The sequence below is a fragment of the Chamaea fasciata genome, unplaced genomic scaffold (genome assembly GCF_029207755.1).
Source record: "Chamaea fasciata isolate MVZ Bird 193981 ecotype frontalis unplaced genomic scaffold, bChaFas1.0.hap1 SCAF_20, whole genome shotgun sequence".
Taxonomy (NCBI): Eukaryota; Metazoa; Chordata; class Aves; order Passeriformes; family Sylviidae; genus Chamaea; species Chamaea fasciata.
The window spans coordinates 1808374-1826893 of record NW_027094105.1 but is presented as its reverse complement, the minus strand read 5'-3'; the positions used below and the strand labels follow the sequence as shown (position 1 = coordinate 1826893).

Here is an 18520-nt window from a genome sequence, read left to right as displayed (position 1 = left end):
CAATGGCACAGCAGACATTTGGTAATGAAACAGTGAAGCAATGAAGAGCATGGAGAATCCAAAGCCTAATACTGCTCTTGAACTCTTCTTCAGTGTCTCTTGGCACGAGGGATCCCAGGGATTTCTTTGTCCCTGGCCCCTCTTTTGAGGCATCAGCTCAAGCTATGGCATACCACAACTGATCTCTGCCATTAGATGAGAATTGGGTCCCAAATTTCTTACCATTTAGAAACTTTTAGCAGCTGCAGTCTCAGGTAATTCCTCGCAAAAACCACAAACCGGGACAAAGCCAGGCAGATATTCCCCTGACATACACCTGCTCTGCTTGCACCTTGAAGACAACTAAGGATCTGAGTTTTAGGGAAAACGTCACCTGAGCCTGCATCCATCAGGCTCTCCTGGTGGCTCAGCATCATCTTGAGCTCTGTTACGAACACCTGAAGCTCAGGACCACAATTTCTCAGCACTGTGGCCACCCACCAGGAACCAGGAGAAATCAGGTGACTCAAAGCCTTCAGTATCCCTCAGCCTGCTCCATTCTCACAGCCACGGTGGTCCAATCCTCCCCAGCCACCCCAGGAACCATTTCCTAGTGACTGTGGGGTATTTGCCACTGTGACAGCAACAGTTTCCAAACCACCTACAGCCTTGAACTCTATTAATTGCTTGGCCCCTGCCAGGTCCTGCAGTGAAAAGCAGTGAAGCACTAATGAGGGCGACCGGCCTGATGAGCAGCAAAAAGACAAAAGGAGCGTATTTGCATATAATTATGACCAGATGAAGCTTAGACTACATTATTCAATAAGGAGAAACAGTCATTCATAACCAGGCAAGAAAGCCTGATGTCTGGAATATACAATTTGTGCCATATTTGGACAGGAGTTGGATGTGTTTCCATCCTGGACTGATACAGAGACATTTTCTATTGCAAACATCTCCTACTAAAGTCCAATTTTACAGCAGGCAATGCAGTTGCAATGTTGCTAACATTTATTTTTAATACTTTCTTGAATGCTGGGAAAGAACAGAGGACTGGGATAAAGCTAACAGGTAAGAGGATGCAAAAATTATCCACAGACCACTTGGCCCATACAAAAGAAATGCAAAGCTGAAGGAGGCAACATTTGATAAATAATGAAGATTAATTTGTGCTAATCAGAACAGCTTTTTAATTAGATGCTAGATGAAGTAGCTGTTCTTATGATCTGATGTGTTTGGTTATCAGGATGGTTGTGTTTACCAGACAGATTTTTGGAAGGCATCTGTCCCCAATTAGCATAGTGTGGGCTCGTGTATTATATTAATTTGATTAAACATTATAAAGTAGTAAGTCTTTCAAATTTTAAGGCACGAATTCTTCTCTCTTTTTCTAAGAGGAATGCATTCCTAAATAAAAATTATTTGCTACTTTTTTCAATGACCTGAGGGAGACAGCAGAATCACTAGCAATAAAATAAACTAAATGGGAGGGAGGAAGTTTCCTAAAATATTCTCAAGGACTGACTCATGTCAGGGTAGTGAACTCAGGGACAAGATCTAAATGATGCTTTCCACACTGGACTTTTATCCTGGACACTAATAACTTGGAACTGATTTTTAGCATGATCCCAAAGCCTTAATGACCACTGGCTCCCTCTCTCTTGGCTTAGAGGATTAATATCATCACAAGATTCACAAACAAAGAGGAATCGTCCAAAAGCAGGAAATTGGTACCATTCTTTTATGCAATTTGATGGAAAGCCTGCATCCAGATCTAGATTCTGTACCTCTAAAAGGGTAATCAGCAAAGAAAGGAAGGATTGGGTGACTGCTCCAAAAATGACCCTTGGTCTCACCAGGAAGGCACTGAAGTCCTGCCAACTTAGTTTACTGAAGCAAAGATTAAGAGAGTGCTTTAATCATGGTTTAGAAGCAGAAGATTTCTGAGAAGGCAGGACTCTTATTTTTGCCAGCAAAAACAGGCAAAGAGCCAACGGTTGCAAGTTAAAAATAGACAAAATAAAACCAGAGTAAGTAACCACCAAAACAATTTATTTAAGGATGTGGTGGGTTCTCCTTCATTTGAAATCTCTACAAGAAAAGCCACCAATCCTTTTTTAAAAGATTCTGCTGTTTACTACAGACTCAAAGTTCAGCTTATGATTTTCCCGTGTGTTTAAATAACTTCCCACAGCACAAGAACAGGCTGAAGCATCCAGAGAAATGTTTGGTCAAAATGGAAGCACAGCCACATTCCTTTACCTCAGGGGTCAGTAAATCCTACATCCTAAATCCATCTCAGCTGCCTAAACACTGCTTCAGGTGTCTGCTTTTTATTTCTTCAAGCCAAATACTGGAAGGAGAGTCTGAGCTCTGAAGAAGCAAGCGCTCACCTGCTTCACCTTTCTACACTGGAAAACTTGGGATATCTCCTGCTCAAATTCTGCTGCCAGGCACTTCCTGTATCCTCCTGCTTTGGGAAGAGTACTCAAGGTCAGGTTGGATGGGGCTTGGAGCAACCTGCTCTAGTGGAAGGTGTCCCTGCCTGTGGAAGAGGGCGGAACGAGATGAGCTTCGAGGTCCCTTCCAACCCATTCAATACCCCAAAGGGGCAATCTGGAAGCCCTCAGACCCAAGGCCTGTCCCCCTGGAGAGGGAACACGCTGAGTTACCTTCATGGAGGTGAAGTTCCGTGGGCGGTCAAACTGGAACTCCATTTCCACAGCGCCCGTGCTGAAGCTCTCGTTCCTCCAGCCAACGTAGTCATAGCCCGGCCACACGCGGTACTGGTGGCTCTGGGTGAAGTCATCCAGCCCCAGAACTCCATCTGTGAGCTGCCCCAGCCCTCCATAAAGGTGCCTGGGCAGGAGAACCAACAGTCAGCCAGAGCTCCAGTGGGAAATCACATGTGTCTTTCAACTGGTACCAGCAAAACATCATTTTCCTCCTCTTGACCCATCCTGCACAAGAACTCGTTCACTGCTCTTATACAGCACACCTTGATGTTGTTTGGGCTGGAATTTTAGCATCATTCCCAGCTTGGGAAAAGGCAGAAGTTTTTGCATTGGTGTCAAGAACCAACAGCAAAGATGAGCTACAGGCAGAGCCTCTGGAGAGCAAAACCAGACACTCTGGAAAACGACACTGTGTGTTCTCCCAACAGAGCTGGAACTGCAGCATCTCACCAAGCAGCTGCATGGCAGGAACACTGCTCCATCCTGTGCTGGGGGAAGCTGTGGGGAAAATCCTGTAGGCAGGCACAGAAAGGCAGGAAGGTGGGAAGTGAGACCATGGGCAGCTCATGAGCCACAGCCAGGCCTAACCAGGATCATTTCTGGCACTGCTCCTAAGAGAAGAGTGTTACTGGCTCTTTCCAAGGCTGATTGGACTCTTTGCCAGGACCCTGCCTCCTTCCACTCCCACGTGAGGGTGCAGAGCCCCTCATACAGTTTTCCAGCACTGTTCCAGAGTAGGAGATGCCAGTGTGGCACAATTCTGATCTCCTCTACAAGTCCTTGGCTCTACAAGTCCACCCCAGGTGAGCGCTCCTTTCACTAGAACACAGGTACACGTGCCTTTGAACTGCAAACCAGGATTAACAGCTGGAAGAAGCAGATTCCTACTTCTAGGTCAGGCAGACACATGAACTACAGGTTAAGTAGTTTCAAAGAGTCCTGGCTTAGCAGGTTGGGTTTAGTGCCTGCACCTGCAGCCCCCTGACACTCCCCAGCAGACACAGGTTCCTAAGTTAGTGGTGGACAGCTACGTGCAACACCTACTCTGTAAATAAAAACCTCTTTTTAAAAAATATCCAAGCTCTAGTGTGCCAGCCCAGCTTGAAACCATCAGATATTAATGTATAAAGACATTGTTACCCAGCATCTTCCAACATCCTACAAGCATGAAGAAGTGTTTGGGATACAAGATATCAGTGACAGGGTGAGTAGGAAAGAATTTGCACAGTGACAGAGAGAACAGGACAACTTCTCCCACCTGCGTTCCTGGTAGCCATCGTAGGTCGAGTCATTCAGATAAACGATGGGGAAGCCAGGAGCTGCTATTGTCCCTCCTTCAGGGATGCTGTAGGATGCCAAACCATCTAAAAAGGAAGGCCATACACCTCAGAAACACAGCAGCCTCCCATCACCGTGTCTGCGTGACCCTTTTATTTACGACATGGACCAAGAGAAGCAGTTCCAGGGGCCGGGGATTCCCCCTGCACGGGGGCAATGCAGGGGAGCCCCCAGCCTGCAGCTGGAGCTGCCATTCCCAGAGAGCCCGGCAGCAATGCCAGCAGCACCTGGGCAAGGCAAGGGGAGAGAGAGCGCCGGGCCCTGAGGAGAAGCCTTTCCCTGCCCAGCCCCTCCCAGGCAGCAGCAGCGCAGGGCAGCGGCGCTCAGGCCCTGGCCAGCAGGGAATGGGCACATGGCAGGAGAGATGCCCTGCATCCCTGGGGCTGCTCTGCCGGCCCAGGAGGGGACACAAGAGCTGTGCTGCCCCCGCAGGGGGCACATCTCCCCTGCAGCAGGGCTTCCCTCAGCATTCCCTCCCTCCCTGCCCAGGGCTCCGCGCTGGAGCTGCGGCAGCCCGAGCTGCCCCCGCGGCCCCGGGCTCCCTCCGGGCCGGGGCTCACCGTGCCACACGCAGCCGTACAGCTCCACCCTCATGCACACAGTCATGGGCGCCTTGGTGACGGGGATCAGCCGCACGAACCGCGCGATGATGGGCGGCCGCAGGTCCTTCAGCACCACGTCGTAAGTGTCCGTGTTGCCATCGATCACCTGCAGGAGGAAGAGCCTCAGCAGCAGCTCCTCCCTTGTGCAAGGCCCAGCGCCCGCCGCCAGGGCAGCTGTCCCTCAGCCCTGGAGGGGCCGCTGCAGACAGGCAGAAACACTCCTCTGGGTGAGGGTGAGAAAAGCCTCCCTCCCCTGGGCCTCTGCAGCCACACGATAATATCTTTTAAGTTCTGTTATATTATTGCTCCGTTAAGTTTATGTCAGCCTGTTCAGCCCCCATTCACCATATATATGCACTCCTCCTACAACATTCTTCCTTCCCCTGAACCCCACTGGCTCTGTCTTGCCGCAGTAACCTGTAACCCTGTTACCCTGTTGGCTGCCCCCCGCTCCCATTTACCCCTCTGCACCACTCTTCCCTTTCCCTATTGAACCTCGATCCTCAGATCCGCCCCATTTGTCTCATTTATAACCCTGTGCCCTTGGCCCCCTCCTCGTTCTTGTCCCTGGACTCCTTCGCTATCCCTGCCTGTGTTCCCGAATAAACAGCCTTGGGATATCCAAACGAGAACCCGTCCCTTCCCTGCTTCGCCAGCGCCATTACAGTAGTGCCCTCTTGTCCCGGGGTGACTTTATGATGCTTGTATCCCCAGCTGTCTGTCCTGTTTATGTTGGATGTTATATTCTGTACCTTTAAGATTGGTTCTGAGAGCAAAAAGGAGAGGAGAAAGAGAAGCGCTGAGTTTGTTTTCAGAAACTGCACTCACTCCTCCGCATTCTCCTCCTGGACTGTGCTGTCTGCAGCACGGACAGACAGCAGGACAGATCTCCTGTGCTTTTAGTTAGTTTTTAGCTAGCTGAGGCAGAGAAGTTCCCTGGACTGTTTGGTTTTTTTTTTCCTTTTTCTTGGAACTGTTCAAACCTGCTCTGGACTGAAAACCCATAGGAGCACCAGGAGCTCACACCTGTGGTCCACTGGGGTCCAGGATGGCATTTTCCAGTGCTGGAGGGACTGATGTGAGCTGAGCTACACCCACACCAACGACTTGCTCCATTTTGCCATCTCTCTTCAGAACAGCGAGAGGTTTTATTGTTTCATATTATTCATTTTTTGTGCTTGTGGGCATTTTATTTGTTAAATAAACAGTTTTTTCCACTTTTCTCCAAGGAAATTCTTTCCCGGACTAGTTGGAGGAGGGGCCATTTGGGTTTGCTCCCCAGAGGGTCCCCATTCGGAGGTTTTCTCTTGAATTTGCCCTAAACCAGGTCACCTCATAATCCTGTGATCACAGACTCAGAGACTCGAGTCGCTCTTTAGGACCCTGTGACCACCCCCACTTTGTGACACTCCCTGTTGTGCTGCTGGGCTGCAGAGTGCTGCTCCTGCACCCCCTCGTTTGAGACTGGGGAGCTTCCCCAGGTGGAATCTGCAGGGCAGGAGCTGCTGCTGCTCCTCCCGTGGCTGGTGGGGTGTGAGGGGTGCTGCCATTTCACCTCCTGCCCCCTGCAGACCCCCCCAGGCAGCACAGACAGAGGAGAGAGAGGCAGGTGGGGGTCAAGGTGTGAGTGGATGTTGCAGAGAGTTCCAGTTACTGGATGGAACCCCTTCCTTCAAGGCATCTGTGGGTTCCAGCAACAGGTAACGGAGCTTGCCCTCATCACCAGTGGAGGGTCCTGATGTCCTTTCTCTTTGAGCCAACACAATTCCAGAGGTGCTGCAGTGTTTGGTGCTGCACAGGAGGCATCTTGGACTGAGGTGTTCAGTATCACCACAGTCACCCCATCCTGCTGCACTGCAGTGACAGGGCAGGGACCCTCACCCTTCACCCTCAGTGCCACCACGGTCCTTACAAATGACACCATTGTGTATTTTGTCATCCCATCCCACAAACAGCTTCTGTAGCACACACCAAAACGTGAGGACTGGGCAATACCATGGTAATGTCCAAAAAGCTGATCAAAGGTCTAAGTGAGCAAATAATTCATTAACAAGATAAAAACTGTTACCAAACACTGCACTGAAGACCCTGCTGGGACTTCCAAAGCACCCTCTGTGCAAGAAAGCATCACCACACCCAGTACCTCTCTAGTCTGGCTTAGGTCTTCAGATTCCACAGGCCAACCTGAGGCAGGGAGACCAGGTCAGATAAGTTGCAGACCTGCAGGTGAGATTCCCAGGGGATTCCTTCCCAGGGGAAGTTAACAAAGGCTGATGAACACACAGCCCAGAGCTCTGTGCTCAGGCCTGGAGACAGCATGAGACAACTGTAGTGAGCAGGGAAGCCTCTGAGTGTGTGGGCTCAGCACATTTCCTACTCTCTAAACTCCTTCCTCCTCAACATCCGTACACCAAACACTGCTATCAGACACCCAGAAACTCCCTGCCACCCCCTCCAATTTTAAATCCCAAAGCAGGCATCTGCTAGACAGCTTCCAATTCAGAAACAAGTGTCTAAGAGAAGGACACCCACGTGATGTTTGGGACATGCACAGACAGGCAGTGAAGAGTCACAGTTTTCCTGATTTGGGGGATCAGGTCAGGGGGCATGGATAAAGAAAGGAAACTTCTGACATCCCCTCATCCCCACAGCAGAAGAGCTGAGAATCCTGCCCAACTTCTGAGAGGAGCAAAGGGGATGATGCACCTGGTGTAGCATCTCCACATCCTGCAGCTGCTGCTCCTGAGCATGCCATTACTCAGGGCCAGAAAACCCAAATCAGCTGTGTGGGAGACAAACCCAGCAGCAGTTTCCAGTCCTGGCCACTGCTGATCCAAGTGCTCCCCACGTCAGGAATGCTGCAGCACTGCTGGATAACACCAAATGCTGCACAGCAAGCACAGAACCGAGGCAGAACACGCTGCTCCAGCAGAGCCAGGATGAAGTAGGATGCATTGAGCAGGATGTGGAGGATGTGCCTTGCAGAGTGCAGCTCTCCAAGCAGACCCAGCTGTCCCCGGGCTCACCTTCCTGCCCTGGCGGTCCCTCCAGGAGATCCAGCGCTCCCCGTTCCGGCTGTAGTCGATGCGGTAGGCGCGGGCAAACTCCTTGCCCGTGGCGCGGGCGTGCCGGCCCTGGGTGCCCACCAGGGTGATGAAGAAGAGCTTGTGCAGGTCAATCTGCAGGAACTGCACATCTTCAGGCTCCAGCAAACCAGCTGGGCACCAGGCCCCATCCCCCTCTTCCCTCTGTAACCTGAGGGGAAAATCACACGCGTTAGAAAGAACCAGATTTCTAATGATTAATTGAGGAAACACCCAGAGCTTTGAGGATTGGGGGGAAGCAACAAAACCAGCAATGGCTACCAAATACCTCTGCCCTTTGGGATGATGGGTAGTTGAGACTCCAATCCTACAGGCAGTTTTGCCCTATGCAGAACAGCTCCTCAGTTCCAGATATCTTTTTTTAACTACTTGGGAGTAATTTCTTCCCCAGATGTGAATTTCCACATGGATCAGAAACACCCCTGCTGCTCAATAGGGAACTCCTCACTGCTAAACCCCACACAAGGTCTGAACTTCTGCTTGACCACCTCCTGCAGGTCTACGAAGCTCAAAGAGGAGCCATCTTAAAATACATTTTAGTGAGAAAAGTTCTACTTGAAATTATTCTGGGTCATTTCGATGCATATTGCACAGTTCCTGCAGTCATCAGAGCTGCTGGTGTAGGATGCTGCCAGGAGAGGGGGGGCAAGGTGTCTGCTCCTAAGCTGAGCATTGTGAGAGCCGTAGTTGTGAAAAATTTATCTGCACACCAAAACTGTGGGTTTTTTAGCAACAGGGATTTCTTAGCCAACAGCAAACCTTTAAAGTGTCAGACAGGTACCTCACCTCCAGCTGATAGGATCAGTGAGGGCATCGGGAAAGGTGGCATCCAGGAGGAGACACTGAGTCAAGGCTCAGGCCAAAGAAGATTTTAATCTCTGGCTGGTTTTAATCTCTGCTATTCCTGCAGGACTTTCTAACACTGGAATAACAGTAAAAGAAGCTCTAAAAAAGGCAGAAGGGATGACTGAAGTGACAGGGACAGACATCTGCATAGGACAACTCTGACCTCTAAGCAAATGAGGTGAGCTTCATGCCTTCCCCCTGTGGGCATCCAGCTGCCACAAAGAGAGATGGCCAGTGATGCCCAGAGTGTTTGCAGCACTGGACATAAGCCATACTCAGAGGGAAAATCTCCCAGCTTTCAGACTCACAGGCCTGTTCAAACACTATTAAAACAACACACAGGCATCACTGCTCTACCACAGACTAAGAAAAAAATAATATTTGAGCACTAGGAGAATTTTATGATTTTGGACTGCCTGAATTCATCATAAAAATATAAGTATCATAGTTAACCTGGAATTCCTATCTGACTTGCACCAAAGCTGTAGAAATGTTTGATAACAGCACTATGAACAATTCTAAGGAAACTCACATTTGGAACTCTTTTGTGAATCATCAGTTAATGGCTTTGAGAGAAATAAAATGACCAAAGAAAAAAAAAAATGAAAAGCAAAGCTTATGATAAAGACTGTAGGCCTTCTTGACAGTAAAGAAAATCATTTAGCTGCTTGCTTAAAAATTCCTTAACTCTGCATTTCCAAGGTTTTTGAGGCAGAGTAAGCACAGCCCATTTCCTCAATAGGATGCTGTTGAAAAGTTCATCCTTGTAAAGGATTTCCTATGATTTAGTTTAAAGCACTCCACAAGAATCCCAGGGGCACGGTCCCTGGCTGAGCTGTAAGTCACAAATCCTTTGGAGATTTATTCACAGAGTGACTGAAAGATGAGGGGCAGAGGCAAGCTCTGAGTCCCCAGTCCCATCCCCTGCTCATAGGAGGGCCAGCTCCAAGGCTGCCCTGTGCTCAAGGCCTGGTACAGCCAAGTCCCCAAACACTGAGACATCATCACTTCTCTGGGTCCCTGTATCACCACTTCATTCTCAAGGAGAAGGATTTTTTTTTTTCTTAATATTTGACCAGAATTTCCTGTTTCACAGCTGTGACCATTGCCATTGCCTCCTGGCCCTTCACTGTGCACTACCCAGAACATGGACGCAGCAAACAAGGTTTTAAGGGTGGGGAAATCATCTTCCTCAACCACATATTGGGTATCTAGGGGGGAAAAAAAGGACTAAATTTGTTTTCAGAGGTGAACCCACCGTGCATATTGGGGCCCTGTGGAGTCGTACCACTGGCTGGAGGCAGTGATGTCCTCATCCCGGATGGTGCCCTCGTGCATCCCCAGGGGGTAACGACAGATTGCTGCAATTTGGGAACACAGGCAAGCAAACAGCAAAGATCAGCACTCATTTCTTTTAAAATCCCCGGGAAAGTTTCATTAAAAGGCTATCCTGCCCAAGGAATAAACATGGTAATGCTAAAATAAAGAATGCAAAAAAAAAAAAAAAAAAAAAAAAGGATTAAATACTTCATCATTATCATAAACTGAAATGATAAGTAATGCATTAGACTTACAGAGTCATTCAGCAGAGCTCAGGCAAGGCAAAAATTTCACAAAGGAACATTTTAAGAGCATAAAATCCCAAACCATATTATTGTTACTGGTTGCATGGGCCCCTTTTACAATGACAAATTATTCATCAATTATGATGTGACATAAAAAGGAAGCTTTTGTTCAAGATTTTTCTTCCCCTGCAATAAACTGGATGTTTGACTTGTGTTCAAATGGGAACAATTATTACCTTCACCAGTTCAGACAGAAGGGAGAAGTCAAACATCCATTACAGATGACAAATCAAGGAAACATCTATTCTGTCCTGTCACTGCAGCCTGGAGTTCACACCTGACCATGAGCCCTTGTCCATCCATCCTGCCTCATCCCAGCCTGTTCCTGCCTGCAGCCTCAAGTGGAGCAGGCATTTCTCCCCAGCATGGGAGTACTCTCAAACTTGGTGCCTCCAGGGAGCACAGACACAACTGGCTCAAGCCATGGATGTCCAAGAGCACCACACCAGCACCCTGCAGATGCAGCTGACAAATCCTAGCTGGCCTTGGGGCTCTCTCTCCTGACACAAGTTTTTAAACATGTCCTGGAATATTAGAGATGTTTGGGAAAACACTAAACCTGAATGTAATCACTGCCACATTGCTGCAGCCACAGGAACAGTTCTTGTTGCCTCTCCCTCAGGCAGGGCTGCCCTGGGTGTCCTCCTGGTCTCCCAAAATCCCAGAATGGGCTGGGTTGGAAGGGACCTCGGAGATGATCTCCTGCCACCCTCGTACCAAACCTGGATACTGCTCAACAGGAGTTGCACTTCCAGGATCCTCGTGGGTCCCTTCCAACTCAGGAGATTGTGGGATTCCATGAAATCCATTCAGCAGGTTCAGAAGCTACAAGACAAGACAGAGGGATGAAAACCACCTTGCTGTTATCACTACACTGAATAAAGCACCTCAGGCTGAATGACTGCCTGACAGATCTGATGTAGAAATGTTTGCAAACACAGGGTGGTGCTTCAATAGGGTTTGCCTGCAGCTGTTAGGCTCGGTATCAGTGAATGTGTGATGTGCTAAGTATTCCTAAATCACTGGGTAGAGGAGATGGCTGGTGAGGTGACAACATTTGCTAATGATACCAGGTTATTTATATTTAAAAATATTTAATATTTTAAAAAATCGCGGGAATATCTATAAAATAAACTAGAATTAGCATTACAGCACTACCTGTATTTATGGTCAGATGCCAGGGAGATAAGGAATAGAGCTCTTGCTCCTTCCTTCCCCCATCAAAAGGCAGAGAAGGCAACACAGATGATGAAGGAAAGATCAGCAGCCTCATCTTTACTGAAGTATGACAAAGATAATTTATATTGAACCATAGATATCCTCACTGTTTCTCAAAACACCAGAACCAGGAGGCATCTAAAGGTCAGGTAGGAGAGCTCAAAACCAGAATATAAATCCTTAACCTATTAAGCACTCCAGTGCCACAGCTTCCCATGGGTTCAAAAAACCAGCTGAACAAACTCACAGTCACCACAAGCAAATAAATACCCAAGCACTGGCTCTGGAAGCTGCAGTGATCTGAGGATGTCCCTGGGGTAAAGCTCTGCTGTGTGCCAGCCCATCTGTGCACACCTTTTCAGAATCAGAGGGATGGAGCCCTGCTGGACCCGGGCCACTGAGCTGGGTGGGCCCCTGGTATCACCCACAACATTGACAGGCCTGGGGTTTGTCGAGAGGCCTGAATTCCCTGGGAGGAAACTGGTGTCTGCCTGGGATCAAGAACAATTGTGCCTGCTGAAAGCAATCCAAGAGCTCCAACTGCTGCTCTTACACTGCACAATCAGGTTATTTGGGGAACAAAACCAGCCTTGACTGTCTTCACTCTCACCCATCCCACCACAGACCAGTACAACCTGATCTGCTGCTGAACTATGAGTAAATACATGGACACTTTCCAAAAGGCTGGGGTCACCATCTGAGAGCAGAAAGTGCTTTCTGTGCTGCTGCAGTGGGAGTCCTGTGTGGTCACACCTTATTTAAAGGCCAGACACTGCTGGCCAGCAATGCCAGATGGAGAGCAAGGTGGGAAGGACTCTGGGGGACTGAGTCTTCCTGCAATCCTGAACAAAACCCATTTGCTCACAACCCCAGGGTTGGCAGCAGAACCCAGTGCGTCCTTGGCATTGAGGGATGCACTCTGTGGGTGGCCACAGCTCCCACCAAAACCAGCAGCATGAGGCTCTCACAAAATGCACGTATCTCGAGCAAAACCATCTTGGGTTCTGTTTAGGAGCCACCAGGACTCCTGACCCCTTACTGTGCACTCAGGAGACACTGGGGCTCAGAGAGGTGACCTGGCCCTTCTGTCAGTGAGGTCAAAACTGCTGCAAGACAAGAGGACTCCCCAGGACCCTGCTACAGAGCCCACTCACCTCCCTGGAGCTGGCATGGAGGAGCTGTTCCTGCACCAACCACTATCAAAAGGAATCTGCATGGGTCTGACCCTCCAGCTGCCATCCCTCCTCTTCTGTGAGGTTTAACCATCAGGAGCAGATGGCAGCCCCAGTTCCACGCTGGGTGTGTGGTGGGGTGCAGGGAATGCTGTGGAACAGGAGCACAGGAATGCTGCTGAGCTCTCCCACAACCCTCACTTCACTTCTGGCTGGTAGCAGCACAACCTCAAACCTCTGCAAATATCCACAGGCCAGAGCGGGATCAGAGCCAGCCACAAAGGGCTCCAAACAAACAGTCAGCCCCAGCAGAGCCAGCACAGGCCCTCAGGGTAGCACTGCTGCCTCACCACACCTTCAGCCAAGCTGGAAAAGGATTAAACTCATTGATTTCACAGACTGTCTCCAGCTCAAAACACCTCATTACAGGAATTTTTGCAACACACTGCAGACCATTATCTCATTCATCTCCATCATGACTGTATCCTGCCAAATGCTGTAGGATAAGAGGTCCTGCCCTCCACAGGGACTCACAGGCTCATATCCCTATCCCTGCCCTATCTTTGTGACAGGTGAGGTTTTCTATCTGTCCTTCCACACTTCTCTCTCCAGAATGCCCCTTGCTGGCTGGAGAGCTGTGCCTGATGCTTCGCTCACTGGTAATTTGTTCTCCACAGCAAGCACAGAACCTCTGAGCCTGTCTGGAGTGAGATTTGTCCTGCAGGCCCCACAGTCAAAGTGATAGAAGGATATTCAGAGCTCAAGACAGGCCTGGGTGGGCAGAGAAAGGAGGATGTCCATGTGCCTGGGCCTTCCCGGCACTGGCAGGAGAGTGTCCCACTCCAGCACAGCTGTCCAGGCAGGTCGCAGTCCAGAGGACATTTGGGAAATATGTCAGTGATTATCTCCACATGCAACCTTTACACTCAATCCCCATGAGAGGCAAAGAAAGGTGAGCAGGAGCCCACAAAAGGAGGGAGAAGAGTCCTCTCCCAGCCTGGCAGCTCCCTACCAGGGTTGACTTCGGCACCAGAGGGCTCAGGCAGGGAGGCCAGCAGCAGCATGCAGAAGATCATGGTAGCAACTGGAGGTGCTGCACAGGGTCAGACGAGTCCTTCAAAGGCAGCAGCTGCCATCTACATCTCTGAAAGACAAAGCAAAGAGAGAGGATGAGTCCTCCAGAGCCAGGACTTCTCTGTGCTGCAGGGTTGCTGTGTGTCACTGCCTCGTGACAGGCTGGGCAATCTTCCCTGCCTTCAAGAGAGTCTTTGACCTCAGCCCTGCTCTGCTCATCACCAGATCAGAGGCTTAGTGAAGAACCAATGATCACTGGACTGTCTGCACCACCCCTACAGCTACCAGCACAGTCCATCTTCCAGGCCCTCAGCTGCCATGACTCCTGAGTGGATGGATGTACCCTCTTAACTGCTCTTAAACAACTTCAGTGCAAAGTAATCTCTCCCTCCTCAATACTTCACTTTCCTTACTAAATTAACAAGTAGAGAAACTGCAGCCACAAATGAACCTGGGCAGTCCCACCAGGCTCCCCAAGCAGCTTTATCCACCTAAACCTTGGCACCAAGCAGCCAAGTGGGCACCTTGGGACTTGCCACACAAGTTTAAGATAAAGGTCCAAAACAGGGTGAAAATAATCTGTCCCTGCACGTCCACACTGCTGCCAGAAGTGCATGAGCTCTCACACTGGTGAGCACGCTTCATTTCCTGTTTGGAAACAAGGAAAATAGCAAAGGCCTAAACACTGGCAATTCCAGGATAACACCTAAAGGAACAGGAGGTCAGATCAGCAGTTATGTGAATTCTTTGTGTCCACATTCACTACAAAGAGCCTTGGGAGGCTCCAGTCCTGGAGGATAACTTCACAGAAGGCACGTTAGAGCCTCTGTCTCGTAATGGAATGCCCGGAGAAAAGAAAACAGAACAAATCAATCAACGTAAAGTTGCCAGGACCAGAAGGTGTTTGCTCAAGAATCCTCGGAGTTTTAGTAAAAAGGCAACACTGAATGCTGGGATTTGTTAGTGAAGGAGGGGAGGCTATAAAAGGGCCCATCATTGTGCCAGTTCATGCATGCATGCAGGAGCATCAGATGCCATTAGCTCAGAGATTGGTAACAAAAGGCTCTCTTCTTCCACCCAACATAATTAAACTGTACAAGTCACAGCCTGAGCTGCCGTGGATGCCCAGGGGACTGGATATATTCACAACAGACAGATACACCACAGCTCCTTAAATCCAAAGGTAAAACCTTTGGCTTGGGAAATCCCCCAGCTGCAGATTTGTGGACGCCCAGAAGCTAAATCGGGGTTAGAATCACTGGAGCTTGCCCTGTTTTTATTCTCTTTCCTAAGGATATGCTACTGGCCATTGTCCCTGCTGGATTCCATCAGAAAAGATGGCTCTGAGCCTGAAAAACAACTAAGGGCCTTCTTGGGAAGGGAGCCAAACACGCAGGCAGGAGGGGGAGCTAATGCTGGGTGGCTGTGCCTTGCTGTGCCCAGCCAGGCAACCAAAAAACCCCTTAAAATCACCAGGTCCCTCCTGCTTCAGCCACCTCCTGGCTCCCTACATGAACACCCTGGCCAGGGCTGGGAAGGGGCTGTGGCATCCCCTGTGGTGAGCCTGCAAAAGCAAAGCACAAGCCCAGATCTCAGCAGGAGGGTCCGGTGACCACAGAAGAGGTTTTGACCAAGCACTCTAGAGCTGTTTATGCATCCAAGGTCATCCTCCACCCCTGGAACGGAAGGAAGTGATGGCTGCTGAAAACACGTCGATTCCCACCATCCCAGGGCAGACTGCAACTCTCACAGAGAAGAGACTTTGTGAAGAAGTTTTGGGGCAGAGTTTGAAGACAGACTTGGTGGGTGCTCATTTCTGCAGGTGATGTGCTAAGGTGTCCTGGCAGCTGCCAAAGCTGGACCTGAAAAGGGAACTGCAGAGAGTTCAGTGCTGGGGGAGGCAGTCCTGCCACAGGACCTGAGAAAGGGACCTGTTGTCAACATCAAGGCTTTAACTTGAACCACCTTCCTGGAGGAGGGGATGGGAACTCAGCAGAGATCTGTCTGGTGGTGCCCTGACCATGACCCAGATCAGCTGCACCAGAAGGGTGAAGTCCAGGATAGATCCTTCTTGTGGGTGCCCAAGCTGGACCAGCCACTGACCAGAGCTGCAGCTGTGGAGGAGGCCCTGGAAGGAGAACAGCAGCTTGGAGACATGTCCCAGGTGACTTCTGAGCTGCATGTTTAACAGCTCCCAACAAGGAGCCCTCAAATGGCCAATGACATCACCCACGGACTGCACACCCTCATCCTCCCTCCAGAGCCTGGCAAACTCGGTGAGCTTCAAGACTCAGGCTGGCTCCACCAAAACACGCAGGGATTTCTCTCTAACTTGTCCAGGAATAAGGACGGCTGGAAAGCACTGAAATAGGGATTATGGTTCAGTTGAGGGCCCAAGGCCCACTGCTGAAACAAAGAAATTAGAGCAGCCCCAGAGAGCAGTAAGCGTTCAGATGCCTCCGTTTCCCATTTGGTCCAAAAGCCCAGCAAAGAAGGATCAAGAGCAGGGGGATCATCCATCCTCTGCCATCAGCACAGCACTCACAGCCCAGCTGGATGGGCTGCAAGCACCGGTGAGGGGGTCACCTTGAGACTTAACACGAGGAATTTCCTTTGACAACAGAGTAGCTGTGCTGTGCCCCCTGTGCTCTGAAAATGACCACAGCCACCAATGTCACAGCAACTGAATAAATGCACCACAAAAAATCACCATTATCTCATCTGAACAAGCACCATAACATAACATATTTTATGCAAATATCAGGCCATGTTCTGAATGACACCTTTTGTACTGCCACAGAGCCAGCCACATCACTTAAACACCTGAATGCGATGATCAGAATGTAAAATATCAGGAGGAAAGGAGGAATGAGGTGTGGGGACGAGGGAAGTCACACAGAAATGCCCAAGCACCATTTCAGCTCCTGCCCCCGAGCCAGCAACCAGCATTAGAGAAAAGGTACAGACTGGGGCACAGACAGGTGCAGGTGCCACCTTGAGAACCAGGGGCTTCTCAGGGCTTGATGGGCACATGGACCTCTGCAGCTCCACAAAAACAGCATGGCTTGGGGGAACGGCAAGCCAGAATTGGAAGATGTGGCCATAGAGGAGTCTGGCCTCCAGGAGAAGAAAGGAAAGCTCCAGAGCCGATCGAGAGCTCACCTGTCAGCAGCTCTGTGCCGGCAAAAGCTGGCTTTGAATTGGGCCCTTACCTAAAGAGTATCCAAGACAAGCAGGATGAATCCTCTCTGGATGTGTCTCCATTGTTGACAGAGGAAAAGGCTGGTCTGGACTAGTCCTGTCCCTCCCAGTTTGGTAACATGAATTCTCACCTTTGTGCGTGGCAGAGGTGAACTCTTCCCAGCAGTTCAGCCCTGCACAGGGACCTCAGCAGCTGGCTCAGGCTCTGCTGGGTTTGTTTCTCCCACCACATTTGGTTCTCAGTCCTGGATCACCAAAGTGCCTGTCAGTGAGTCCCGGGAGAGGTGATGCCCAGAGGGGGCAAACAACGGCATTTCCCAGCTTCTACTGCTCCACAGCAGCTGCTGCTCTCAGCAAGGGCAACAAGAGTGTTTTCACACCTTCAGAGGGTGAAACATTTTGAAGGAGGTTCAGCCCCACTCAGGAGCTCCAGCTGCAGAAATCACTGAAGAACTACTGATGTTGATTGGTGCTGACTCCTAATCTCATCCAGGAGCAGACTGGATTCCCAAACTGCCCACTTCCCAGAGCTAGGACACACTGAAATTACTACTAAATACAACCCTCTGTACAAACTGCTTGGGAATCATCTTACTAAGGACTTTTTCTGTGTAAATGGCTCAATACTTTTCTTTCAGCTGCATTAGAGACCTTTGCTGTACTCGCGCCTATCTTCCCACCCTGCCCACACATACACACCAAGTGCCAAAACTACAGCACAGGCCCAAAACCAGCAAAAACAGGATTAGCAACATCCTCTGAGAGGCAAGAAAGTGTTAAACTCTGTTCCCAGGCCCGACTGGATCAAGTTGCTAATTGCTAACAGCTGGCTGCAGGAGAATAAAATCCTGTTACAATCATTGGGAGAGTGAGCGAATAAAAAAATCTACTTGTTGAAAAACTCACCAAGAAATGCAAAAGAGGGCACTTTTCCCCAATAAACCCAGCAGATACCACGCCTGGAAAGCCAGTCCATGCCTCCACAGAGAAGCAGCAGGCTGTGACCCAGCGCTGTCCCCAGCACAGCAAAGGCTCAGCGAGCACAGGAGGGAGCTATTCTTCAGTGATGTGCATGAAGAAGGTGGGACTTGGAGCTCCTCCAGGTGCTGTTCTCCCTCCAGAGATCCATTACGGAGGTCTGGCATGTTTGCAAGCCTCTTTAGATCCCAACTGAAACAGGCATTTGTTTTAACTGGTTTCTTTGCAGATCATTACCCCGGAGCGAGACCTGAGGGTTTGCTGCAGGAATCCTGTTCCAGGTGCCCAGAGCCACACCAAGAAACTCCACTGTCGTGGGCAAGACACAGAGCGTATCACACACAGAGCTCTGGGTGCAACAGGAGGAGCTGTCCTGAATCAAAGCATCCTCAGAAGAGGTCCAGGAACAATCAGGAGGACTGGATGGCATCTCCTAGCATTCCAAAAGGAATTCAGTGGGGAAGAAGCAAAGCTAATAATCAGGGCAATAGCTGATGCTTGAAGAAATAAGAGGCTGGGGAGTGTGATTTCAATTTTTCTGGCTCCAAAACAATGGTAGAGCATTTCTCTTTGCCTCAGAGTTGATCTGAGAGACCCCAGCAGTCTTCCCCTAGAGCACACAAAGCTCCAGCTTGGACCAAACAGAAT

At 49.7% G+C, this 18520-nt stretch overlaps 1 protein-coding gene across 3 annotated transcripts in view; it reads right to left on the bottom strand.

Moving 5' to 3' along the window:
* Positions 1 to 18520, bottom strand: part of LOC136299454 (discoidin domain-containing receptor 2-like) — a 57639-nt gene that overhangs the window by 16649 nt on the left and 22470 nt on the right. For 2 of the 3 annotated variants that reach the window (XM_066201099.1, XM_066201100.1), the window contains exons 2-7: positions 13632 to 13763; positions 9863 to 9965; positions 7681 to 7909; positions 4613 to 4760; positions 3973 to 4078; positions 2652 to 2838 (exon numbers count right to left, since the gene is read on the bottom strand). In XM_066201099.1, the coding sequence (XP_066057196.1) occupies positions 2652 to 2838; positions 3973 to 4078; positions 4613 to 4760; positions 7681 to 7909; positions 9863 to 9965; positions 13632 to 13695 (837 nt within the window). In that variant the 5' untranslated portion in view covers positions 13696 to 13763. Of the gene's footprint in view, positions 1 to 2651; positions 2839 to 3972; positions 4079 to 4612; positions 4761 to 7680; positions 7910 to 9862; positions 9966 to 10946; positions 10997 to 13631; positions 13764 to 18520 lie in introns of those variants that run through there. The other variant, XM_066201101.1, reaches the window with a different exon arrangement.